Raw genomic sequence first — 27,537 nt, 5'->3', positions numbered from 1 at the left:
GATGTTAGTCTATTTCCCTGATTCGCTACCTTGGGCACACACCCATTTATTGCAGTGTGCTTTATTGAGCTTCAGAGAACATGTATTTTCATCAACAGAAAGGCAAGACCCCCCCCACAAGCAAAAGATTGTATGCAACTCAACGAAGCTTCAGATAATCGTGTACATTTTTTAATCAATTAAATATTTTTAAGTTAAGGTATGTATATTGCTATTATTTTACCTAATGTTATTGCATATTTAATAAACTACAAAATGCAGTTCAGAACAAACTAATTAGCGTCACTAATTTTATGAGCATATTCACTTCGTTGGTCTCGAACTTTACATGCACTTTCTGGGCTGAATTCCGTTCTAGGCCGTAATTTAACTTGGAGGCTTCTGATCAAATCAGTGAGGAATCCAGTCACACTGCAATCCAGGCAGATAAGACTTCTGGCTGTATCAGGCACAGATACACTTAAGTATTAGTGTATTATTTATTACACTAATAGTGTAATCATTTGCATCGTGGGTCCTCCTGATGCAGGATAGACAGCATTAGGGACTCGGGCAATGTCCCTAACCACAATCGGCCTGAGCGAGGCATGGGCCCCATGGCCTGACTCAAAGGTCCAGCAGGCATACCAGACTCTTCCTTGCCCAAGAAATGATATCCACCCTGGTGGCTATGGAGCGGATTTAGTATTCTGAAGGTATTCTTGGGGCGTAAACCCGCAAATCCTCACCTGGAGATAGCTCCGGAAATACAGGACCCCAACCTTGGAGTGTACAACCTACATTACCCAGAAGGCAGGCGTGGAATGTCACAAAGCTGAGTCAATAAAGACTCAGAAAATGTATTTCCCCTGGGGCCACACTGTAGGGCGGGACTTCCCTGGGTTTCCTGGCCAGTATTTCCTCTTTTCTGTCTTATTACCTGGTCCGGGTGTAGTGGTCACAGGACAGAAAGAAGGCCCCAGTGTGCTGCTCCCCACAGGAGTGAGGCCAAGTACGCTGCCCCGGTGTCCAGCAACAGGGTTGCGACAGTAACCACAATACCAGGAACAGCCTCCTTGCCCACTGCACCCGCCCCTCTCCTGCCACAGAATCCAATGGCGGCAACCACGCTGAGGCCCACGGCTGAGGTGAGTGCAAGTCCCCTGGGTCCTCTGCCCTCAGCCCACTGAACCCTGCAGACCGGGCGCCCCTCACAGCCTGCAGCCCAGGCCCCTGCATCTGGGATCATAGGTGTTCATGGCTGACACTCAGTGTGAGGGGTTTGGCAAGGGTGACCCACCGTGGTGCCGCCTTTTAAACACATGCAGGTGTCGTTGACCCCAAAAGGCCCGCACACGTGGCCTTGGCCTTACATCTGCTCTAAAAAGTCTGAGGCGGAGGGGTCGCACCTTCTTTCCGATGGTCCTGGGAGCCCGGGATGGAAGAGAACCAAGAGAGACACAGGCTGTGTGAAGGTTTTGAAAGCCTTTTAGGTCCTTCTGAGAAAACCCACTGGAGTGTGGTGATGAGCACACTGAGACACAGGAAGAAGGGCCCTTGTTAAAGGTCCCAGAGTTCGTGTTAAGTAGCTGAGGTGGCTAAGAAAGAACTCGGAACCAGAAAAGTCCAATTAAAGGGTTTTATTCAAGCCAGGACACTGACGTCAGGCTGGCTGGGTCTGAACGAATGGCAGCCGCAAGGGAAAGGGTAGAAGTCTAGGCTTTTGAGGTCATAGCGGACTGCCCTGCGGAGGGTGAGTCACGAGGTCCTGGTATCTGATCTGGGAGGACTAATTCTGTAGAAAGCTGGAGGGAGAGGGGAGGGGTCAGTGAGGATTCAACCGGCTTCTAGCAGGATGCCTAAGGCTATGCCTCAGCTGCTTCTGATAAGGGGAATCTCGTGGTCAGGTATGTAGTGACGTGTATCTTCTTTGTTCCAGCAAAGACAGTGGCTTAGGTTCATGTCCCACTACATTCTAACATCCCAGGCTTTTTCTGTTTTATTTGGGAAAAGGGTCACCGAATTTCTTCAGTAACTACTTCAATGCTGACAAGAGTTGGAGAGTCCTCTTTAGATCATATCTAGGAGTCCAGCCTGGGCCTATATGGGATTCTGATCTTGCAAGTAGAAGACGGTTCTGACTTGTTTTTTGAGCTGGTCTAATCTGGATGATGTCAATTTCGTAAGCAGGCTAAATAGGCATGGGCCAAACAGGAGTAGAAGAAGTATCATGAATAGGGAACCTAAGTAGGGCAATAATCAGGTCATAATGGGGAGCCATGAGGTGGGGTCCCAAGAGGGGGTGAAGGTCCCGATCTTAGAGGCAGACTCAAGAATACTTTGAGTGTTCTGCTGGACTTGCTCTGATTTGTTTATGTAAAAACCACACTCTTTTTAAAGGTACAGGCATGTTTGGAGCATGCTTGTCACATGTTTTGTTACACGAGTGATGGTTTGGAGAAGGGAGATGGCATATACGGAGGCCAGGATTCTACATGGAGGGCTTTGTGGAAATGAGAGAGGAATTCTTCTCTTCAGCTTAGGGAAAGTATTAATTGCCCCCCACTGGTGAGCCACTCGTCTTCCCAGACTGCCCCTTGTTGTACAAGTTTAATTTCTCTGTGAGTGTGTCTTGGTGTTACAGTAGGGAGAGCTAGGAGTTGGTATTTAGAGGCTGGAAGGGTGGCTGCTTATTTCGCGTGTTTGTCTACCCGCTCATTCCCGAGTGACATGGCAGACGTGTCACCCTGGTTTCCTTTGCAATGCATGACTGCTATTTCAGAAGTTTGATGTGCCGCTAAGGGGAGTTTAGAGGTGAGGTCTGCATTGGTAATGGGGGATTCTTTGGATGTGAGGAAACTGCTCTCTGCCCATGTGGAGGCATGTGAGTGTAAAATAGGGTAGGCATATCTGGAGTCAGTGTATATGTTGATTTTTCTGTCCTTTGCTAGTCTGAGGGCTCGAATTAAGGCTATGAACTCAGCTGGTTGTGAGGATGTCCCTGGTAGAAGGAGGCTACTAGTCTCAGTGACTTGGGTGGAGGATACAATAGCGTATCCAGCCCTGTGCTGACCCGTGTTCATGAATGAGCTCCCATCTAGGAACCAGGTATCTTTTGGGGAAGAGAAAGGCAATTCAGAAATATGTGAAAAGTCAAAATGATGGTGAACAGGAACTCAGTGCAGGAATGTTCCTCTCCCATGGCTTCTGGAAGGTGGACGAGTGTAGCAGGATTTGTGGTGGTGCCTCTAGCTCCTTTTACTTGGGACGCCTGGAGTAAAGTTAGGAAGAATTGCTGTAGCCTTGAGGGATGCAGAAATTTTTCTGCCTGTTTGGTAATGAAGCTGCTATTATGTGGGGGGAGTGGACAGTTATAGGTTGAGAATAGGTAAGTTCTTGGGCCCCTGTCATAGGTATCGCTGTGGCACCCGGGGCCCTCAGGCATGTAGGCCAGCCTTGAACTGTATAGTTTAGCTGCCAAGATAAGTAGGCAATTACTTTAAGGTCAGGGTTTTTGTCCCAAACAACCCTCACGATATTCCTGGCCTTCTGTCCATATAAAGAATAAAAGGCTTTTCTAGGTTATAGAGGGCTATAGCTGGAGCTTCTGTTAGGGCGTTCTTTAGCTCTTCAACCCAGCCAGCCAACTGACCTCTTTGGTGGCAGGGGCTGATTTAGTGGGCCCTTGGCAGCATCATACAGTGATGTAGCTATGAGGCCAAAGTGGAGGATCCAGATTCTAAAATATCCAGTCAAGCCAAAGAAGGAAAGGAGGTCTTGTTTAGTTGTAGGAATTGGCATGGAGGTAATGAGAGTCTTCCAGGCAGGGGTGCTCTCTCTGTGTCCAGAAGATACAGTAAATCCTAGACATATTACTAATGATTTGGATAGTTGGGCCTTATTGGGGGGAACTCGGTAACCTACTTGTCCTAAGTGATTAAGAAGTTGGGCCATGTGAGTCTGTGAGTCTTATAGGGTCAAGCTGCAGAGCAGGAGATCATCAATATGTTGTAGGAGGGTTTATGGGGAGAGATCAGTGGCTTTAAGATCCCTAGCCAGGGCTTACCCTTAAAGGTGGGGACTGTTTCAAACTCCCTGGGATAACACTGTCCAAATAAGTTGTTGGGAGATGTGGGTGTCAGGGTCAGTTCAAGTGAATGTGAAGCGATTTTGAGAGTCAGGGTATAAAGGAATGGGGAAAAAAATGTGTCTTTGAGGTTGAGGACAGAGTAATAGGTGGTGTTTGGAGGACTAAGAGAAAGAAAAGTATGGGTTAGGGACTCCTGCGTGGAGGGGAATAACAGCCTGGTTGATGATTCATAAGTCCTGGACTACATGAGAAGCGCCATTAGGCGTTTGGACTGGGAGAATGGGGGTGTCGCATGGGGAGGTTGTAGGTTGCGGTCATCCTACATGAAGGAGGTGGCTTGTGATGGGTTCTATTCCTTGTAGGGCCTCACTTGCTAGGGGTTACTGAGGCCATGCTGGAAAGTGGGAAGGATCCTGGAGGGAGATCCGAACTAGGGCTTGGTGTTTAGCTATAACGGGCATATCAGTGTTCCAAACTACAGGGTGTAATTCTGTGGCTGGGAGGGGTAGTGACTTGTGAGGTCTGGAACTAGCTAGAGAGAGCAAAAAGAACCCCCGAGGACTGGGAGGAAAAGGAATTTGGCTAGGATTTTCTTCGTAGAATTGGTGTCAGGCAGCGAGGGAGTATTAAGAAGGAGTATGAAGGAGTGTCCAAGAACATGTCCAAGGGGAGGTAGCTAGGGGATGAGAAATTATACCGCTGACCCCAAGAACAGAAACTGAGCAACGAACAGGTCTTCCAGAATATTCAGGAAGAGCAGAGTCAGTGGCCCTGTGCCTATGAGAAAGGATATTGGCTTCCCTGCTTTGCCACAGAGATGGTTGTGGGGCCTATGGCAGCTCTCAGGTACCTTCAGTCTGCTGCCGCTAACCTCACAAGGTCTGCGAGTTCAAAACCAGAGGTCCGATCCAAGTGAGTAACCTATATCCCCTTGCCTTGAGAGGCCTGGGGACAGTCAGACTTCCAATGGCCCTCTGGTTTACAGAGAGGACAAGACCCTGGTGGAGGCCATGGCTGTGGGTGGCACCTGGCCCAGTGCCCTGGCTTGCCACATTTAAAGCAACCCCTCAGGGGAGGTTTTCCTTTCCCTTTGCCTTTTCTGTTGGGCAGCCATTGGGTGTCTTTCAGGGTCTAGGCTAGGAGCTGGTAAGCCTGAAGCCTGATGACCAGACTTGGCCTTTGCCTCCTCTCTCCCCTTCTTTTTCTGTGCTTGTTCCTCGTCTCTTTGGTTAAAGACCTTAAAGGCCAGGTTCATTAGTTCAGTCTGTCCAGTCTGGGGGCCAGTATCAAGCTTCTGACGCTTTCTCCTTATGTCTAGGGCTGACTATGAGGAAAAATGCTTGTGGAGAAGTAGGCTGCCTCCTGGGGAGTCTGGGTTTAAGTTAGTGAACCATTGGAGGGTGTCCCAGAGACAGAACAGAGAGGCTGCGGGGTGTTTATCCAATCCTTGTGTAATTTCCTTAAGTTTGTCATAATTGACTCCCTTATTTGCGGAGAACTTGAGGCCAGCAATTAGGCAAGTGATCATATGACTATGAGTCCACCTGCCTGGTCTCCCATCCTGATGATCCCCATCAGGTTCTTCAAGTGGGATGGCAGTAGCACCTGCCGGGACCTGCGTGGGGAGGAGGTCCCTGAGGGGGGCAGTGGGAGGTTAAGAAAGACACAGACACAGACAGTTTAAGGAAAAACGGGGACCAGGTGGGACATCGTCCTCTGATGGAGAGACAACGACCCTGAACCCGGTCTCCACGTTTATTTTATAAGAGGTAGTTGAATAAAGCTCAAGGACGTTTCACAGGCTCAGGGAAAAACTGCAGGCATAATTGCTCCGTTCCCGGGCTATCTAAAGGATATCTAGTTCTGCAAAAGTTACAGCTGCATTCAGCTGAAGCTTGTTGTTAACTATTTAACCATCTCCTTAGCCCCTGTGGGTTCCGGCTGTATGACGCCAGCCTTCACCGCCCTCCACTAGCACCCACTGGACTATTAGGATTTTATCTGTTTAAAGCCTCTGCATGGGTCTGAGCCACTAACCAAACTTGTTCCTTCTCCTCCGGGGACAGCAGGTGGAAAGAATGATGTAGAGATCCCTCCAAGTAAGGTCATAAGAGCCAGTAAGGTATTCATTCAAATTCCTTAACAAAGCACGTAGGTTCAGAGGAGCAGGATCCTAATTTCTGTTCGACCTGAGAGAGATGGGAGAGGGAGAGAGGGACGTGGACTCAAATTGGACCCTGGGGCCTAGCGACTTCCCTAAGGGGGCACATGGAGTGCATACCCCACAGTGGGAGGGTCACCCTGGGACCGTGTTTGGTGGGGTGAAGGGAGGGATTAACTGGGACCTGGGTGAGCGGACGAATGGGGGGAAGGTGGCAGAGGGTCAGGTTTAAGGGCCTGGGGGAGCCATAGGGAGGGGGCGAGACAGGAGCAGAGGGAAGAGTGATTGGCAGGTTAGAAAGGAGGGTCAGTAGAGTCAGAGTGTGAGGACTCGGGTAGAGGGGATTGGAGAAGCAGGACTTGGTGAGTGGAACAGGGTTGACAGAGGGAGGGGCACCTGCACAGGTTGAAAAACACCTGAACGTAGGGCAGTTCACTCCACTTGCCCATGCGATGACAGGAGTTGTCAAGATCAGTAAGAATTTGAGGCTCAAAGGACTCATTTTCAGGCCAAATGGACCCTTCGTCTAATTTATATTGAGGCCAGGCATTATTACAATAGAAAATGAGGCTCTTCAGTCAGATTTTGGGTGTTAGGTTTAATTTTTTAAAGTTAGACACCCCAGGGAGTGTCTCATGGAAGGCGAGATTGAGAGGCCCCCATGCTGGAGATAAAGGTAAGGAAGATAAGTGTTCCTTGCACCGAGGACCACTGAAGGGGTGTCCCCTCCTCAGGGTCTCCTGGTCCGTGAGGCCAAGTGGAGGAGACTGAGAAAAGGGCATCCCTTTGACCCATTCTCCTGGCAGGTCCCAGACCCACACTGAGCTCTTGCACCCGTAGGCAGCTCCCTGCTCTGCTCCAAGATTTTCTGGAATGTCGTCCCAGGTGACAGTGCAGAAAAGGGTGAGCCGGAAAGGAACAGAGGCTTATTCCCTTGCCATGAGAGAGTCCCGATGTTGAGGTGATGGCTGGACAAGTGGGTCTGCCCGAGTTATTGACCTGGCTCCCAGGTCTCCAAACCTCACCAAGACAGGGCTAGGGGGTTACCCAGGGATGAGATTCTGTTCCCCACTTCTCCCCTAGTCCCAAGCCTCAGGAGGCTGGAGGTGATGTCCCGGTTTCAGCACCAAAATGTTAGGCAACGGAGGTGGCTAAGAAAGGACCTGGAGCCAAAAAAGCCCAATTAAGGGCTTTTATGCAAGGTGGGAGACAGGTCTGGCAGGCTGGGTCTGAACTGAGCGCAGCCATAAGGGGAAGGGGAGAAGCATTTTTAAAGTTGTAGCAGACCTCCCCAGGGGAGGGTGAGTCACGCAGCTGATCTGCTCCAGGTGTCCTGGGTATCTGATCAGGGAGGGCTGGTTCTGTAGAAAGCTGGAGGGAGAGGGGAGGGGCAGTGAGGATTCAACCCGTTTCCAGCAGGATGCCAGAGGCTATGCCTCAGTTGCTTCTGATATGGGGAACCTCGTGGGCAGGTATTTAGCTGGTGACTCACACCTTCTTTGTTCCAGCATAAGTGATGGCTTAGGTCCCTGTCCCAGTACGTTCTAACAGAAAGTGGCCGTGCTGAGGAGAAGGTCACCAGGCTCCAGGGATGGGCTGAGGTACAGCTGAGACCTGCTTACCAGGAGCTGAAGGGTGGTTGATTGCGTCTTCCCATAGGTGCAGAAGTTGAGAATAACTATTTGACTGGACAAAGGACAGGGTGTCCCTGTCCTTACTTGGTGGTGGCATTACCTTATAGTGTCTAAAGACTCTTCCCTTAGTAATTTTTCAGCTTTCAAATGAGCAGACCCTGGGGATACCCCAATCCTGAGTGCAGGTCCCAGGAAATATCAAGGTGTTCGCATTTCTGGTGTCAGTGCAAAAAATATTCAAACTGTAGAGACATTTTTAAATGTTTATTTAAGCCAAACTGAAGGTGATTTCGAGGAAACAAAATCTCAGCAGAGTGTGAAAATACTTTGGAAAATCACAGTTTTACCACTTGTTTATACATCAGAATACAAAAGGCAGATATTTGGTTGGGAACTAGATATCCATTAGTGACAGGTTAGGGAGATGAGAGAAAACAAAGCAGGAAAATCCCTGATAGTAAATACAAGATGAAAATGAGTGGACATAATTCTTTTACAATACTGGATATAAAATAGTTAATATTTAATTACTTAACACAATAATAACACCGAGGGTTTTTTGTTTTTTGTTTGTTTGTTTGTTTTGGTCTCTGCTGTCATGCAGAGTTTGTGCCCTGAGGGATAAGAAAAAAAAATAAATTATCCTGACATTCCAAAGGTATGTTAACATGGTGTAAAAATACAAAGATCATCTCAGTTCAGGTGATAATTGACCTTCCTCAGGGAAGATACAGACCTAGGACATGACTACATACCATGACTCACTTTTAGTTAGAATGTTTTAATTTCAGACGACATATAGGGGTGATATCAGTGTCTTAATTTGTAAGGCCATAAGGACTTAGACTCCACCAAGCTGGTCAGGTTTATTTTGTGCCCCCTGCCCTTTTTCTGTTTTTTGTTGGCTTGTTTGTTGGTTTGGTTTTTGTTGGTTTGTTTGCTTGTTTGGTCTGTGCAGGCAGCCAGAGTAAGCACTGAAGGCAGGTTACTGGGAAGGGGCACCTGCACCTGCAAATGCTTGGATGTGCCACAGAGCTGGGAATGCATCCCTCAGGTCTCTTTCCTTATGTTAAAAACAAGGCACAAGGGATTAAAAAAAATCAGACTTGAAAGTGGACAAATGATCATTTGGATATCTATTAGGGAGAAAATAGGGTATTTGCAAAAGAGGCAGGAGTCGGTCTCTCCTGGGTTAAACAGTCTCCCTCTGGCTGCCTAGTGGAGAACAGAGTATGGGGGTTCATGGAGGAGGCAGGGAGCCTTGGACCAGGTGAGTTCTATGACCCAGAGGAGAGCTGATGGACCCGAGTTGGGCCTCAGAGATAGGAGCAAAGGTTGGAATTTTGGTCCATCTTTCATTTTTTTAATTTTATTTTTTCCCCTTACCGTTTATCTCCCTCATCCTCCACCCCCATCCACACCCCACCTTTTACATTTTTAAAAAAGGGCAAGTACAGTTTCAGATTTTGCATTTGCAGGAAGAAAGGAAAGGGGTTCAAAACCACCTCAGTGATTTTGGTGCTAGCAGCTGAAGCAGTGGAGGCTCCATCCACTGGGTTAGGAAAGATGGTGGTAGCTTAATATTCTCTGGGAATAGCAGAAGGTTCTTTTGGTTCACATTTTTATCAGTTACAAAGAGCAGTGAGTGGAACCATCTTGTGAGCAGGTAACACATGCAGCTGGAAATCTGTGGGAGGTTCGAGGATGGAGTCATACAAAAGTGGTGGCTCTTTTGTGCAGGAGGGTGAAGGGGGCAGAGCTGAGGGATTGAACCTGGGTTGGAAGCTGTGAAGCAGGGAGAGATCACACAGTGTGTGCACAGCTAGAGGAAGTGTGAGGTAATGGCCCTGGGTTCTTGGTGTTTGGATTTAAGGGTGAGACCTAAGCCCATAAATGGCTGTGTTTTGGAGGCATGATCTGGGAGACTCAATGGAATTGTTTAGCAGGAAGAAAGGAGCCCTGAGTTTAGATGGCATTCATCTGCCCCACTTTCTCATCCTGCCCACCTTTGCTGAGGACACGTGAGAGATGAATGAGACTGTGATGAGACAGCAGGCAGCTCTGGCACCAAGTGCTGGAGTCTTCTCAGTACGGGGTTACGGGTGGGGCCCATGCAAGGGTTTGGACATGGGGATGACTAGAATATGGGGTCTCAGACAGACCGTTCCAGATTCATTTGTGTTCATTCTGACAGGTTGGTGTGACCTTTGAGGACGTTGCCGTGCACTTCTCCAGGACAGAATGGCTTCTCCTGGATGAAGCTCAGAGACGCCTGTACCTCAGTGTGATGCTGGAGAACTATGCTCTTATATCATCGCTGGGTAAGACACTCATTCTCCCTACACACTCTTCTTTTTCTTGCCTGTCCACCCCTTCCTCAGGGTTGCAGTTTGCTTCTTCTATCCTAAGCTCTAAGGGTCCTGACCACCCTTGTATTCAGGGAGAGGTGGACAGCAGCAGCTGGTCTTGGGCTTACCACTGAACATATCTGTAGGTTTGTTTTTTTTTTTCTCATTGCCCCAAATTTTAATAAACTAAGTCACAGTGTTAACGGGAGAGACCTGGTTCTTCTTGCTGACACATGTGAAGAATTACAAATAAGCAAATCTATTTGCCTTCAATCAGTTTATTAGTGACCTGTTCCCATGGAAGAGAACAGGGTAGAGTAGGGGGTGACAGGCAAAATTTCAGGGCAAAGCAGGGTGGCTGAAGACCAGGGTGGCAAGGCCCAGTGGCCTGGGAGCCAAGATCACCTAGAGTGCCCTGAGCCTGAGAGAGACAGACAGACAGACAGACAGAGGAGAGAGAGAGTCCTTTGTTCTGAGGATTTACGTAGTTGATGAGATAGGAGGGAAAAAGTTACATATTGATTAACGGGTGAAGGTGGTGCCAGCTTTCCTAGGGGAATGTGACTACCCAAACTTAGGTACATGTGGGGGTCTGTTAGCTCGAATCCTTATCTTGCTCCAGACTCCATTTGTTCATCTTGTTGTAAAACAAATACGTGACAGGAGGCAGTTAATTAAAATTGGAGCACTTTCCAAAGTTATTATGGGCTCTTTCTGTAAGCACCAGAGACTCCCTCGTAAAACAGATAGTGACCAGAGGTAGGCAATCAACCAAAGTTGTTTTATGGGCTTCCTCTTTGGGCACCATGGACACTCTCCCACATTCCAGGCCTTGGGATGAAAGCACAGCTTCAAGGCTTTCTTTCCCAGATAATGGAAATGCTACATAAAATTTCAAGGACTTCCCTTCTTTCTTGCTAACATAGTGTTTCTTGTGATGTTGGAACACCTGGCAATACTATCAGACCAGGCTCAGGACTGCTGAGTTAGCATGTGAGACCTGTCTCCTTCCTCCCCTCTGCCTGGGTTTACTATTTAATTTACCTCATTGGTAAAAGGTGTTTCTTGGCAACCAGGGTGCTAGATGCTAGCCAGTAACAGTATTACAATCTCAGAATTCTTCCTATGCTTTCTCCTGCCTCAACTCTGTATCCTTGATTGGAAAATTTCTTGAAGAACCTACTGTTGCCTCCTTGTCATGTTTTCTGACTCTAGTGGAGTTCCTTTATTGCCTTCCTATTTGGTTGTCTTGTGTGTGTATGTGTGATTTTATTCCCTTCTCTTTTGTGTACCTATTACACAGTATTGTGCTTGTGGTTTGTTTTGATTAGACTTACATAAAACTCATACTCTTAACAGTTCATTGTAACCAAAAACAGCTTTACTGCATGCAAACACTTTACACTTTGACTCTCCGCCACACTATTCCTTTATATGTATTGATGTCACGCTTCACATCATTCTATATTGTGTATCTATGCACAAATATTGTCACCATTGTTATTCCTAATACACTTTACTTTTATCCTATAAGTAGAGTGAAATAAAGTACAGTCCACCAATGAACTCTCTTAGTATTGTGAACCTGATGACATCCCAACCTTACCAGAGAGTTTTACACTTTCACACAGTTTCCTGTTTCTATGTAGTTTGTCTTTATTTCAGCTGCAAGATCTTTTTTTTTTTTTTTCATATCTAAAAGTCATGATGAGTGGACACTAAATTCTTCACGTTTTCTGTTTCTGGGAAAGTTATTTTTCCTGTTATTTCTGAGGAGGAGGTTTTTGGGATAAAGTATTGTGCTTTGCAGATGTTTCCTTTCAGTGATTTGAAGCTATCATTTGAGTATCTCCAAGGCTGCAAGGTTTCTTCAGAGAAATCTATTGCTTCCCTTCTGGGATTGGTGTCCTTTCATGAGGAGTTTCTACTGTCTTTGGTCTTTCAAACATTTTTTTTTGCTTTTGCTTTTTGACACTCTTATAATATGGTCATGCTGAAATCTTATTTGCATTGAATATGTGCAGGGATCTGGAAAGATCTAGAATGGCTACTTATATTTTTTCATATTTTGAAATCATTCTTTTCTTTTTTAATTTTACTTATTTATTAGAGAGGGAAGGGAGGGAGAAAGAGAGAGAGAGACATCAATGTGCGGTTGCTGGGGGCCATACCCTGCAACCCAGGAATGTGCCCTGACTGGGAATCGAACCTGCAATGCTTTAGTTCGCAGCCCGCACTCAATCCACTGAGTGAAATCAATCTTTAGCTCATATTTTTAAAAAGATTTTATTTATTCATTGTTAGAGAATGGGGAAAGGGAAGGAGAAAGAGAGGAAGAGAAATTTCAATGTGTGGTTGCCTCTAGCATGCCCCATACTGGGGGCCTGGCCTGCAACCCAGGCATGTGCCCTGACTGGGAATGGAACCAGTAACCCCTCAGTTTGCAGGCCTGCGTTCAGTCCACTGAGCTACACCAGCCAGGGCCCATTTTTCTCTCATTTTCTCTCTTTTTCCTTCCTCTGGGACCCCATGATGCAGATATAGGTTTTCTCTCTGGTGTTCCAAAATGCACAAAGGATGTCCTCACATTTATCTTTTTTTTTTTTTTTTTTTACATGGAGGGTTTTAAATCACCTGCCTCTGAGGTAATGTATTTTTTTAGTCCTTGATCTTGTCTGCTTTTGAAACTCTTTTGCATTTTTCATTTTATTCATTATATTCTTCAACTTCAAATTTCTGCTTCACTCTTTTCTATGATTTCTGTCTCTCTATTCCTCATGTTTTGTTCCCATGTTTGCTTGTTCATTATGTTGAGTTCCATGTGTATTTTTGCTTGTACTTCACTGATATTTTTTATAAATGATTATTTGAATTATTTTTTGGCAATTTATATACCTCCATATTTGGGCATAATTTACTTCAACATTGTGATGTTCCTTTTGTGATTTTTTTTTTCATATATCTGTTTGTCTGAGTGTTGATGTCTGATATTTGATGAAGAGTTACTTTTTGGGACTTCATGAACCAATTCTGTTTAGAGAAGTAGTTTTATCTGCATATGCACACAAGGATGCTTACTAGGTGGTGTGTTGTGTTTGGGGCTGATGAGAAGCTTCACATCCCATTCTTCTTGCTGCCCCATGACCAAGGTCAGCGTTGTGAAGGTTGAAGGGGTCCTCAGTGGCCAGGGCTGTGGTTTTCCAAATATTTAGGGATCCCTTGAGTCTTTCATGGCACAAAACAGGCCACTAGAGTCAACGGTAGCACAAACACAGTTTCTCCGAGAAATTCTTACTCTTGTGTTGTGAATCTTTCCCTGTTTGCTGAGCCAGACTTTCCTGCTATTTCCTGCTGTTCTTTTGCATAGCCTGATGTATTATGCTCCTACTTGTAGCTCTTTGAAATAACAGGTCTCTTAAGCCTCTTCCCCTTTCCTGAAGGAATGCTGTTTAACAAGGATAATTGTCTAATTATTCTTGAAGGGGTTTGAATACTTGTATTTTTTATTCTGCCACCTTGCTATGGTCACTCATGTAGATCTTTAACTTTTGCTTTTTTGGTGCAGAGTTGTTCTATGACAGTGTTGGTTATTCACCTCTTCTGCTTTCTCTTTGGAGTTTTATCATCTGCATTCCACATAATTGCTCACCGGCGAGGGACATGGAAGACTCCTTTGTGTATCACAAGAGGGACAGGCATCCAGCCATGACAGGATGGGCTCACAGGGGGTCTGGCAGTTGGGGAAAATTTGATTCCAAGGCTTGGTTAAAAGAGAATGAGGAACTCCGTGGACTGAGTGCCGCCCTTGAATCAAGGGGTTGCCGGTTCTGTTCCCAGTCAGGGCACCTACCTGTGTTGTGGCTGGGTCCCCAGTGGGGGGCATGCGAGAGGCAACCACACACTGGTGTTTCTCTTCCTCTCTTTCTCCTTCCCTTCCCCCCTCTCTAGAGATAAATAGGTAAAATCTTTTAAAAAAGAAACATAATGAGAAACATTGTTTTCTTAAATGTATTTGATCACCATTGTCAGTGGCCAAACTTTAATGCACTTGTCCTTTCTCAGTATTGGCACCTTACCAGAGTGTTACTTTAAATAATTTTCCTTCACACTCTTGATTTCCAGACATGGGTAAGCTCTGTCTCTCTAACCTTTACAGAACAATGCATTGTCTGAGGAGTGATTTTGGTGCGCTCTCCCATTTTGATCAATGTATGTTGCACCTTGAAGTGTGCACATATTTCTATACAAAACTAACACAACTTCTGTTCTGCTATAGTTTCTTTTCAAGGTTTTGGGCACATTCATATCCTTTACACAGCCTTCCAACTGAAGCAGGAAGGGTTTTGCAGGTAGCCCCTAAGAGAGGAATAACTTGTAAAGCCAGATTCTCGTCCTTAAGTTACCCCATGTCCTAGTATCCTTCAGTTTATGAGTTGCCTGTTCTTATAGATCTGGGGGGCCTTTTTTGAGTCTCTCATTTCTCTTGGAGATTATCCCATAGCATCATGCCAGATGTTACCAATGCATATTAGTGATGAGAAAACCTTCTCCCTATAGGTTAGTATGTACTTCACTAGTGTTTGTTTTTCCTCAGGTTGCTGCTGTGAAGCAGAGGATGTAGAGGCACCCACTGAATTGAATGTTTCTGAAAGAGTCTCAAAGGATAAGAATCTGAAGTCAGAAGTGTCTTCCCAGAAGAGCCACCCATGTGAGAGTTGTGGGTGCATCTTGAGAGATATATTCCTCTTGCTTGGCCAGCAGGTCATAACACTGCTGAGGTGTGGGGCGTGTGTGAAACCATTTTATTTCAGTGCACAGAGTCACCAGCAGGGCACAACACAGAATGGTTTCATAAGCAGTGTGGACAGGGTCTCACTTGAAAACAGCTGTAATTTCCATGTGTCCAGGGATGCTTGTACCTCTCTTCAGGTTGGAGAATGCTTCCTCATCAATTCCGGACATCGTGAGCAACTGGCAACTTGCTCCATGCCCGAAGGAAAGAAAACCTCCAAGTCTGGAATGACTTTTAACACTGCAAAATATTACACCCCAAGAGAACGCAAGAAGACCATTGACTGTGATGACACACTTGTTGAGGACCAGAGATTCCTTACTGGAAGACAGTGCTTTTTGTGTTCTGAATGTGGGAAGTCTTTTACCAGAATTTCTTCCCTCCGTGTTCATCAGAGAGTTCACACTGGAGAAAGGCCTTATAAGTGTGGTGAATGTGGGAAATCTTTTGTGCAGAACATAACCCTCCGTCATCATCAGATACTTCACACAAAAGAAAAGCCTTTTAAGTGTGCTGAATGTAGCAAATGTTTTATCAATAGCTCTCGGCTTCGTGAACATCACAGAATTCACACTGGAGAAAGGCCTTATAAATGCAGTATATGTGGGAAATCTTTTACCCGTAGCTCCTCCCTTCATCATCATCACAGTGTTCACAAAGGAGAAAGGCCTTATAAGTGCAATGAATGCGGAAAATCCTATATTCATAGCTCTGACCTTCGTCTACATCACAGAGTTCACACTGGAGAAAGGCCTTATGAGTGCAGTCAATGCGGAAAATCTTTTAGCTATAGTTCTGCCTTCCATTGTCATCAGCGAGTTCACACTGGAGAAAGGCCTTATAAGTGTGGTGAATGTGGGAAATCTTTTACCTTTAGCTTTTGCCTCCGTCGTCATCAGAAAGTTCATACTCAAGTAAACCCTTAAAGTGTGATGAATGCAGAAGATCTTTTATCAGTAGTTCTGAACTTTGTCTGCATTGCAGAGTTCGCACTGGAGAAAGGCCTTATGAGTGCAGTGAACAGGGGAAATCTTGTACATGAAGCTCTGCCTTCCACTTTCATCAAAGTGTTCACACTGGATAAAGTACTCATGAGAGCAGTAAATGGGGAAATCCTTTTTGTGTACCACTCACCTCAGTTCCCATCAAATTGTGCACATCTAGAAACACTTAAGAGTGTGGTGAATGTGGGAAATCTTTTCTCTGTTGTATTAACTATCATGTTATCAGGGACTATATACAGGAGCAAAGTTTTATGGCTGCAGAGAACGTGGGACATATTTTATCACTAATCTTCCTTATCCTTGTAGACTTCACATGGAGAAAGGCCTCATGAGTGTGGTGAAAGTGGGAAACACTTTTTCTGTAGTATTCCCCTCGGCTGTCATCAGAGAGTTACCCTGGAGAATGGCCTTATGCCTGCAGTGAATTTGGGAAATGTTTTTCTTGTATCAGTGATTTCCACTAGTAGGATAGAGTTTATGCTGCAGAACTGCAATTTAAGTGATGTGAATATGAGAAATGTTTGAACTGTAGCCATTCCCTTTATTGTCATTAGAAAATTCACAACGTCTAAGTTCTTATAACTTAAGGAAATTTGGGAAATCTCTTATTATCTATCCATTGCCTTTGTTATCTTCTGAGAAGTCACACGGGAGAAATGTTTTTATATACAGGCAATATGAGAATTTTATTTTGTAGCACGATCCTGCATTATATTCCAAGTTTCACTCTGGTGAAAGGCCTTATGGGTACAGGGAATGTGGGAAAATGTGTTTTTATTGTTTTTCCTTTCTTATCAGAGAATTTACTCAGGAGATAGGTTTTATGATGGCATGAAATGTGGGAAATCTTTCACCTCATTTCCTTAGGCGAGTTATGTGTGGTTCACACTGGTTAAAGGCTTCAAGCATGAAATGAACATTGGACATCCTTAGCCATAAGTCTTTACCCCTCTGATGTTAGACAGCTCTCTTTGTAAAATGTTAGATTGTAGGAAATGTGTTTTGTTTTTTCTTTTTCAGTGTAATGACACTGAAGAAAACTTTCTGAAAATGTCTGAGTTTAATTTTATGTGTTCACAGTGTGGAGCTGTCTCAGATGTTTAATATTTAAATTTTGAAGTAACAAACAAAATATGATCTAAACTAATCGTGCCTTTATGCATGCATAGTTACAGTGTATGAGGGCTGCATTCCCCGACCTTACTAAAATCTTGACTGGTTTAATTTTTATAATTTTAGCTCTTTTCATATATATGTCACATTCTTTTTGTTGTTCTCGTTGCATTTTCTACAGTAAGATTTACAAAGAGCATTTTCTGGAGTGTGTGTTATGGGGATTTGTTTTTAGTGTATTCTGTGCTCACATACTTTACCTATTTTTTTTTATAGTTTTGGGCTACTGTCCTTTAAAGAATAGGAGAGTGAAACAAGAAAGATCTACGTTGTTGTGTCACCCACTTTTGCTCCTTGAATAACAAAAAAGTTTTGTTTCATTGAATGATGAAAAATTGTTTTTAGTAGTAGGAATCATATCCAAATTATTTTGATTTTTTCTTTGCTGTACACAATGTAGTAGGAACATATCATACACTTTGAAGAATAATCTGCATTATTAATACAGTTCATAATTTTGTAAATTCAAACATTAAATAATGAATAATTTTTGCCTTTTAGTTTTTAGTTCTTTCTGTGGTCTTTCATCTGAGGTTGCTGGGCTGCAGCGGGACTTGAAGGTGCACCAGGTGGTATGAGGATCAATGGGTATTTGTTGAGTCTAAAAGCTCTCCCAGAAGCCAAAGACAAGAAAACAGTAATTAGACTCCCCATATGTTGGCCACGCAGCCTAATTTTAAATCTTAGATTGTTGATGATAGATATTGTTACAGGAAAGTGAATCACCCTATAAACCTCTATATTTTCATATGTAAATTAAGTTAAAAAGCAACCTTTCCTGGGTTGTATGGCACAGTGGATGGAATGTGGCCTGGTAAGCCAAAAGGTCGAGTTTTCAATTCCTAGTCAGGGCACATGCCTGTGTTTTGATCCAGTTCCCAAGTTAGGGGAGTGGAAGAGGCAAACAATTAATGTTTTTATACTTGGATATTTCTCTCCCTCTCTTTCTTGCTTCCTTACCCTCTCTAAAACCCAGAGAATAAAATATTTTTAAGAAAGAGAAGCCTTTATACCTGAATGAAAATTTTCCAGGGCCTGTTTTTGACCATTATTATTTTTTCAATCCTAACAGCACCCTAGGAATTAGTAACTGTTATTATATTTCTGGAGAAAATAGGATGGTGAGGAGGAAGGGGTTTTTCCATGGTTACAGGGCAGACAATTATCAGTTTGAAGTGGCCGGATTTGAACATGTGAGTCTGTCTGGCTTCAGGGCTGGCGACAATCTCTATCATAGCATATTAGGCCTCTCAGCACAAGGTAGGAAGACAGCAAAGGCCAGAGACATGAGCAACTAAACTAGCTGCTGTTTTCATTGTTCTAATTAAAGTGAATTTCCTACATTTTTCTGATGTCTTAGGGTGCTTAACATCTGCCTCATACTCTTCATGGGAACCCTGTCTATAGTTTCCAGTGCTCTCTCCAGTGGAAACGACTTTCAGCCTTAGCTGTGTTTTGTTGACCTCCTTTTTGAGCTTAGCACACACCTCACACTTATAAGACCCCAGTGATTCATGGCTGTTTTTTCCTGCACATTCACTTAACTTTTGCATGGAAGGCTAGAATATTATGCACTGTGGTGAATATTATCCACTCTTTTTGCCACTTCAAGTATGTTTTTACTTATCGCTGACATCCTCCCTGCAGTATTGGGAACAGCTGGACATGATACCTGGTATGTATTCAGAAGTGGTGCTGGAGACCTACTGTATTGTTATCTACTTAGTGGAGTGTTCGCTTCTTCTTCACACGGTAAAAGTTCCTCTTGATCCTGTATTCCGGGGGTGTCCAACTTGTGGCCCACAAGCTGCATGCAGCCAAGGATGGCTATGAATGCATCCCAACACAAAATCGTAGATTTACTGAAAACAAGAATTTTTTTGTGATTATATGTCACAATATATTTAATGTGTGGCCCAAGATGACAATTCTTCTTCCAGTTTAGACCAGAGATGCATAAAGGTTGAACACCCCTGCAACTCTGTTAAGTACTGGTTGGATGAGGAATTGAGGCTCTCCATGTTTTCCCTGCAGCCCTGACCATTTTCAGCAGTGACATTCCCTTTTCCAGCCTCCCCCTGTCCACACCAGAGATATTTCGTTAGACACAAGTCCTTCTGAACAAAGTGAGATTCTTCTCCTGATTGCTTGAGACAGGCCAATTGGCCAAATCAGGTTGGGTGCATGTTTGCACAGCCTTATTAGCATTGTTATAGCTGATTGCTTTTCTGAGAACAGGATGAGTATGCAGCGTTCTTGGTGATGTTTGCAATCTGATCTTATGATATGTTCCTAACAACACAATCCATCTGAAGTCACCTGGTGGCATGCGTGGACACTGTCTGAAAATTGACCTCTTTCTCCTTATTTCGTCCTCCTCGTTGTCAGTAGAATGCCTTCAATTTGTGCCGAATTTCTAAAGCCCTTCTAAGTGCTACTGATTATCCATTTTCCACAAAGAGTAGCCCTCAGCAGCCCTTGTAAGTTACCTGGGACTCGAGAATTAATTTGCTGTCATTGCATTTTCATAGTAATTTATCACTTGTCATAAGTAAAATTGACTTTCCCACTTACTGAAGATATACAGGTACACTTTTCAGGATGCAGTGTATATAAGAAAAACTGTGTAGGTCATGTTAAAGGGAATAATAACTGTGGGTACAGCTATGTTCCCCTAAGCAGAGCTCAGGTGTCAGGTCATTTGCAGGCACAGTTCAGTCTCTTCCTATAGAACTAAAATCATCCCTACCCCTTAGCTTGAAGTTACTCTATGTGCTTGTTTATATTGCTGCTTATATTTTACAACCTTTTATTGACATGTTTTTCAAGTGTGTCCTGGTGTGTCACCAAATCCTACAGAAAGTTTTTATTTTTTTACATATATTTTATTAATTATTTCATTATAGGCATTCCAATTACTCCACTTTAGTGCACTGCATCCAGTACCCCTTCCATCCAGCAATGCCTGCCACCTTATTTCATGTTTGTGGGTCATGCATATAAGTTGTTTGTCTTCTCCATTTTCTATTCTATTCTTAACCTCCTCCTGTCTATTTTCTACCTACAATTGTGCTTTTTAATCCCTGCATCTTTCTGCCCATTTTCTGCCTTCCCGTCTGCTAATCCTCCAAATTATGCCCATACCTATGATTCTATTCTTGTTCCTGTTTGCTTAGTTTTTTGTGTTTTACTTTGTTTTATTTCAGATTCAGTTGTTGATAGTTCTGAATTTGCTACGTTTTTAATGTTCATAGTTTTGATCTTTTTCTTAAATAAGTCTCTTTAATACTTTATGTAATAAGGGCCTAGTGATGACATACTCCTTTAGCTTTACACCTTCTGGGAAGCACTTCATTGGTCTTTCTATTCTAAAGAATAGCATTGCTGGATAGAGTAATCTAGGTTGTAGGTCCTTACTTTTCATCACTTTGAATACATCTTGCCAGTCTCTTCTTGTGTGCAATGTTTAAGAAATTAGCTGATTTTTGCCCTGGCTGGTGTAGCTCAGTGGATTGAGCGCAGGCTGTGAACCAAAGTGTCGCAGGTTCGATTCCCAGTCAGGGTACATGCCTGGGTTGCAGGCCATGATCCCCAGCAACTGCACATTGATGTTTCTCTCTCTCTCTCTCCCTCCATTCTCTCTCTAAAAATAAATAAATCTTTAAAAAATTGTTAAAAAATAAATTAGCTGATTTTCTTATAGGTACTCCTTTGTAGATAACTGTGCTTTTCTACTGCTACTTTTAAATTTCTCTCTTTATCTTTAAATTTTGGTATTTTATTTATGATATGTCTTGGTGTGGTCTTTTGTGGGTCCAACTTGTTGGGGACACTATGTGCTTCCTGGACTTGTATATCTATTTCCTTCACCAAAATAAAGAAGTTTTATTTCATTACTATTTCAAATAAATTTTCATTTGTATCTATATATCTGAATATGAACTATTTATTAACAGACAAGGCCTACAGATTTATTTCTTGTTGGGCACACTCACAGTTTGACCCCAGCAGCCTGTGGTCTTAGCATGCTGGTCTCGAAGATCCCAGAGATCATTCTGTGATCATCTTTTTCTCCTGTGACATTGTATGAGGTTTCTTTTTGTATAATACAATTTTAGCTGGTCCTGCTCTCTTTGTTTGTATTTGTATGAAATATTATTGTTTACGTCTCTTTATTTTCAACCTATTTGTGTCCATAAACTTTTTTTGTAGATATTTTATGGAGAGGGCAAGGGAGGCAGAAACAGAAGGAGAGAAACATTGATGTGCAAGACAATTATTGACTGGTTGCCTCTTGCACACCCCCACCTGGTGATGTGGCCTGCAACCGAAGCATGTGCCAGGACTGAGTTTTGGTGCTCAGCGAACTGATCCACACAAGTTATGGTGAGAACTAGTTTTATTTCACTGCGGATAGAAGAGTGCTTGTTAGGTAAAGTGTTTTGAGGTGAAAAGAAGTTTCAATTACCAGTCTTCTTGCTGCCCCATGAACTGAGGTAAGAGTGCTGAAGATTGTAGGTTCCTCAGTGGGCAAGGCAGCTGATGTCCAAATATTTAGTGATCTGTTTGGAGTCTTTGACAGCAAATATTGCTGGGGATATACTGATGTTATTCCTAAGTGATGTTGTGGCCAAGGGTATTCCTCTTGATAACCATGCTGACAAACTCTACAGGTTCCTTTAAGTTGAAACTTGTGGGAAGTTGCAGATATTACCGAGAATCCTGAAGTTCTCAGAGACAATGGTCCATGGTCATTCACAAAACAGGCCTCTAGAGTCCAGGGTAGCATATGCGCAGTGGCTTGGTGTGGAAACTTTCATCTTTGTTTTTGAATCTAATTATCTTTGCTAAGCCAGTCCCTCCTGAAATTCTTTCTGTGTAGTTCTTCTATACTGCACTATGGCTCTTTGGAAAAACTGGTCTCCTAAGCATTTCCCCCATTCCTCAAGGGATGGTTTTTATCATGGATAATTGTCTAATTATTTTGGAAGGGGTGGAAAATTTTATTTTTTTATTCTGCCTGCACTCTGTCGGGAGCTGACCAACAGCCAACCCTCGACACAGTCAGGACAGATGAGACGCATCTGCACAGCAGGGGTGACTGTGGCTGGATCTCCTGTCTATCTCTTCCTGCATGCCTGTCCCTGCTAGCAATAGGTGGTGGAATTTTTAGATACCTGTATGTTATAACAAAAAATCTGCACAATGCCTCTGATTCTGCACAAAATAATTTGCTGACCACAGAACAGAAATCCCTAACAACCCTAATGCTGCCTATTTCCCCCACCTGGGAAGTTAAGGACAAAATTAAACTATGGGCAGACCAGCTGCCAGGACGCTGGAGGAAGCTGTTGCCTAGGAATGGTCCTTAAAGAGTCACCACTTAAAAGCTCAAGATTTATTAGAGCCACTACCCCTCCCACACCCTTAACAGGAATGTTTACTAATGGGACCAGGTGGGTAAAGAAGCAAGGAGTTCTAGTTGAATATAATAATCTCAATACATGGAAACAAATACAAAACATGCCCCCCCCCCCCCAGAAGATGTATAAATCAAAAGACCTAGGCAGGAAACCAGTTACCTAACCTAGACAAATCTAACTTCAATGGACAATAGCTAGTTTCTATATAACCTATAAATCACCCCTTGCACCCTTTTAACTTAGACCAGTCCCTAGAATCTTAATAGACACCTAGTTACTAATTGGCACCTGAAAGTTTGTGCCCATATAGCTTCGTTGGCTATCTGATTGATAACCCTCTTGGTCAAAGTAACCTTTGTTTAACAAGATTGATCTGTAAAACCTTCTGTACTTTTCGAAGTTATTTCTATGGTAACCGTTTTTGTTTTAATAATCACACTATGCACCTGCTACATTGAATGTTGTGTAAACTCCCCTATAAAGATAAAGAAAGATAAAGATTGATTCTTCTTGGGGAGTCAGTCAGGCCTAGAGAGCCTGGCTGTTCTCCAGCACCCCACCTGGTGTCTCGCTCCATTTTCTTCGCCTGAGCTGTTCTTCCTTCAGGGTCCCCGAGACCCACTGAGACTGGACCCCAGCAGCACTCTATCATCACTCACATAGATTGTGTTCCTTTTGTCTCTTTGTGCTGACCTATTCTATGACAGTGCTGCTTTTCCATCCCTCCTGTTTTTTCTTAGGAGTGGAATCATCAAAATTTCATGTCATTGCTCATCTGGGAGGGAAATGGAATAGCCCTTTGTGTATCACAAGAGGGACATGAGTCCAGCTATGACAGGATGGGCTGACAGAAGGTGTGGTGTTTGTGAATGGCACTTGGGGAGCATTTGATGTCAAGGCTTTTTAAAACATAATGAGGAACATGTTCTCTTTAACTTTTATTTTTTGTCACCATTGCCATTGACCACACCTTAATATCTTGGTCTCTTCCCACTGTAGGCACTTTGCCAATTTTTAGATTTAATAGGCGTCATATCTAATCTGACATACAGCCAGGGCTGATCTCTGCCTCTCTAACCTCTACACCAGAACCATTTCTCTGAGGAATCTTTTTGGTGTGTTCTCCAACTTTGGTCAATGCCTGTTTCACCTTGAAATGTGCTCATGTTTCTCTATGAACCTTGCACAGCATCTAATCTGCTGCGGTTGATTTTCATGACTTGGGGCACATTCACATTCCTCTACACAGGCTGCCATCACCAGCAGGAAGGCTTTTGCAGGCAGCCATCAGCAGAGGGACAGCTTCAGAACCATGCCTGTCTTCCTTGTGTCCCGTCCTATGCTAGTGTACTTTGTTTAATGAGGTGCCCATTATTTACAGTTGTTAGTGGGCTAGTAATATGCAACCTCCACTTTTTCAGAGTCTATCTCAGTTTCTTGAAAATTGTGACATAGAATCATGCCTTGAAGTGACAGATGTACATCTGTAACGAGAAAATCCCCTGAACTGACTGGTGCAGCTCAGTGGGCTAAATGGAGGCCTGTGAACCAAAATGTTACAGGTTCACTTACCTGTCGGGGGACATCCCTGTGTTGTGGGCTGAGTTTCCAGCAGGGGGTGTTGGAGAGACATTCAACTGATGTTTCTCTTGCACATTGATGTTTCTGTCCAGACCTTTCCTTCTCTCTAAAAATAAATGAATAAAATAATTAAAAAAAAAAAAAAACACCTCACATCTGAGTCACTATGCATTTCACCAGCATTTGTTTTCATTCAGGTTGCTGCTGTGGAGCAAGGATGTGTTGGGACCCACTGAACAGTGTGTTTCTGTGAGAGTCTCATAGGCTAAGACTCCCAACTCAGCTTTGGCTTCCCAGAAGGGCCACGATGGATGTAGGCTTTTTGAGTGCAGTGATACTGGGAAATTTTTTACAATGAGCTCTGCTCGCTGTTATTATCAGAGAGTTCACCAAGAGATAAGCTTTGTGAGTGCAGTGAATGTTCGAAATCTCTTTTCTGTTACAGTCACCTCCTATGTCATCATAGAGTTAAACCAAGAGAATGCCTATATACCTGCCATGAGTATGGGAAGTCTTTTCCTGTGTCAATAATTTTCCATTATTATGAGAGAGTTCAAAATGCAGAAATGTCTTTTGAGTGCTGTGAATATGGGAAATCTCTTACCAGTAGCTATGATTTTCATTTTATGAGGCAATTCACAAGGATTAATTTCTTATAAGTTTAGAATATTTGGGAAATCATTTGTTCCATGCACCTCCACCTGGGCTGGGGTGACCTGTAACCTAGGTATGTGCCCTGACCCAGAATCAAATTTGCATCCCTTTGGTTACTGAATGATGCTCCTCTCACTGATCTGCACTGACCAAGCCTCTCTCCCTCTTTTCTTCCCTTCCTTTCCCTTCCCTCTAGAAGTAAATAAGCAATTAAATAACTAAATAATTTTTAAAAACGCATTTATCAGTTTCAGAATCAGACCATTTTATTTGGCATTCAACAGCATGGGTATACCAACAATGATATTAAAACACCTTCTTGGAGTGCTTAACACTTTCCATAGAAGAGGAACTAAAATTCTCACAAATACGCCCCTCAAGTCTCTTGCCCATTCACATGACATTTGTCTAAAACATGTGTTCTTTGTAGCAGCCTGGCCCTGTGCCTGGCTGAGTTCACAGATCTGTTGTAACCTGTACCTTCCCTGGTTCCCATCCCGCTAAGCTTTATTTTACCAGGCAGTACTTACAATCTGTGCCATGGCCTTCCCTGCTGCTGATGGAACCACCACAGCTTCCTTGGATTCCTGGATTGGCCAAATGTTGGCCTCCATCAGCAGAGGAACAAGAGCTTCTGCCTCCAAAGTTTCTTCCTTTCATGGGTCCAAAATTTGAAGATCGGTTGTTGTAATTGCCAAAAATCATTGTACCTTCTACCACCTCCAAACTCCCTTTCATCATCACCAAATCCATTATAGCCATCCCCACTGGCACCATATTCACCACCGCCACCACAGCAGCCACCAAAGCTACCTTGAACACTAAAGTTTCCTCCATGACCAATGTTGTCATTTATACCAAAACCACCCATGTGACCACCTCTGAAGGTTCTAGAAGCACTTCTCCATCTAGGGCTGGAGAAAGCACTAGCCATCTCTTGCTTAGATAGGACTTGTATCGGTTCACAGTTGTGACAATTCACAATATGGGACTTCTAAATGTCAACCTTGTCTACACAGGCACGGTCATCAAAGGTTTCAAAAGCAAAGACTGTAGTTTTGTCACTGCCTCTGTCAGTCACAACTTCAATCACTTCAAATTTCCACGTTCTTCAAAAGTAATCTGTTAGGTGAAGTTTTTCAGTGTCTTCTTTTACACTGTTGACAAATGTCTTCACAATTTTGGGGCCACTAAGTGTGCAAATCATTTTTAAAAAGAGTTTCACTTATTTATTTTTGGAGAGAGAGGCAGGTATGGAGAGAGGGAGACAAAGATGGATCTGTTTCCTCTGACATGCCCTTAACTGGAGACCTGGCCCACAGCCAGATGTGTCCTGACAGGAACCAAACCAGCAATATTTTTTTAAAATCTTTCGTATAAACACTTTTTTTTTTTTTGCACAGTTTTTTTTTTTTTAAGATTTTATTCACCTATTTTTCAAGAGAGGGGACGGGAGGGAGAAAGAAAGGGAAAGAAACATCATTGTGTGCTTTCCTTTCATGTGACTCCCATTGGGGGCCTGACCCACAACCCAGGCATGTGCCCTAACTGGGAATGAACCGGTGACCCTTTGGTTCACAGCCCACACTCAATTCACTGAGCTACGCTGTCTTTTTTTTTTTTTTTAAGATTATTTACTTATTTACCTCTAGACAGAGGGAAAGGGAGAGAGAAAGAGAAGGAGAAAAACATCAATATGTGCTTGCCTCTTGCATGCTCCCATCTGGGGACCCAGCCCAAAACCCAGGCATGTGCCCTAGCCTGGGAATCAAACCAGCAACCCCTTGCTTTCCAGTGCAGTGCTCAATCTACTAAGCAACAACAGCCAGGGCCAACCAGCAACATTTGGATTCCTAGGCCTCAGCTCAATCCACTGAGTCACACCTAAGCTGCCTAGGGAATTTTGTCTTCACACAGTCTCTTTGGTGCCACAACTCTTCCACCCACTTCATAAGGCTGTTAGTTTGTGGCTGCATCTACTTCCACAGTGGCACGTGTAACAAAAACTCAACCCTCTGGAGCACTTTGGATGTGAATCTCTCATGACACAGTCTGTGGGTGTTCCCCATTGCTCAGCAGGCTCCTGAGATCTTCATCATATGCTTCATAGCTCAAACCTCCGATAAACAGCTTCTTTAGCTGTTTAGGCTCTTTAGGAGACTCTGGCTTAGATGTCATGACAACTGCAGAGGGAGAATTCAGCAATGCTACTCAGCAGCGTCTACTGTACAAAGAGTCAGTACTGGTTTTTTAACTGTTGAAAACAATTATGTGATTTAAAATTGTATTTATTTATTTTAGAGAGATTGGAAGGGAGGAAGAAGGGGAAGGAGGGAAACATCCATGTTCGAGAGAAACATCTATCAACTGACTCTCTCACCCTTACACTGGGGACCTGGCCCGCAACCCAGTTGTACTCCTTGACTGGGAATCAAACTGGTGACCTTTCAGTTAGTAGCCTGCTACTGGCCAAGGCCAAAAAGAATTGTATTTGGACATGAAATGTCTCACTGAATTTTCTGAGATAAGATGTATTTTTCATTTCCATGATATTTAGCATGTACCTGGAAATAGTGGGTATGTACAAATTTTGTACCAGAATGGCCGTGATATCATCATCCATGAAGGTTTATAAAGTAGGCATGTGAATGTAAGAAAGACATTTTGAATTTTTGTATTTCTCCACCTTGCAGGGAAA

General features: G+C 43.6%; 1 protein-coding gene and 1 pseudogene across 1 annotated transcript; one reads left to right on the top strand and one right to left on the bottom strand.

The window, feature by feature from the left end:
- Positions 1-1,094: 1,094 nt before the first annotated feature.
- LOC123826030 (zinc finger protein 211-like) lies at positions 1,095-16,046 on the top strand. The gene is made up of 5 exons (XM_045849762.1): positions 1,095-1,127; positions 10,059-10,185; positions 14,807-15,335; positions 15,546-15,839; positions 15,989-16,046. Exons 1-5 carry the CDS (start codon positions 1,095-1,097, stop codon positions 16,044-16,046), a joined length of 1,041 nt encoding a protein of 346 aa, XP_045705718.1.
- A 9,300-nt stretch (positions 16,047-25,346) lies between these two features.
- LOC123826029 lies at positions 25,347-26,046 on the bottom strand (annotated as a pseudogene).
- Between the last annotated feature and the right edge of the window lie 1,491 nt (positions 26,047-27,537).

The sequence above is a fragment of the Phyllostomus hastatus genome, unplaced genomic scaffold (assembly GCF_019186645.2).
Source record: "Phyllostomus hastatus isolate PE091 unplaced genomic scaffold, TTU_PhHast_1.1 phas_contig_133, whole genome shotgun sequence".
In the NCBI taxonomy this organism is placed as follows: Eukaryota; Metazoa; Chordata; class Mammalia; order Chiroptera; family Phyllostomidae; genus Phyllostomus; species Phyllostomus hastatus.
The sequence above is the reverse complement of the archived record's forward strand: the minus strand, read 5'-3'. Positions and strand labels throughout refer to the sequence as shown.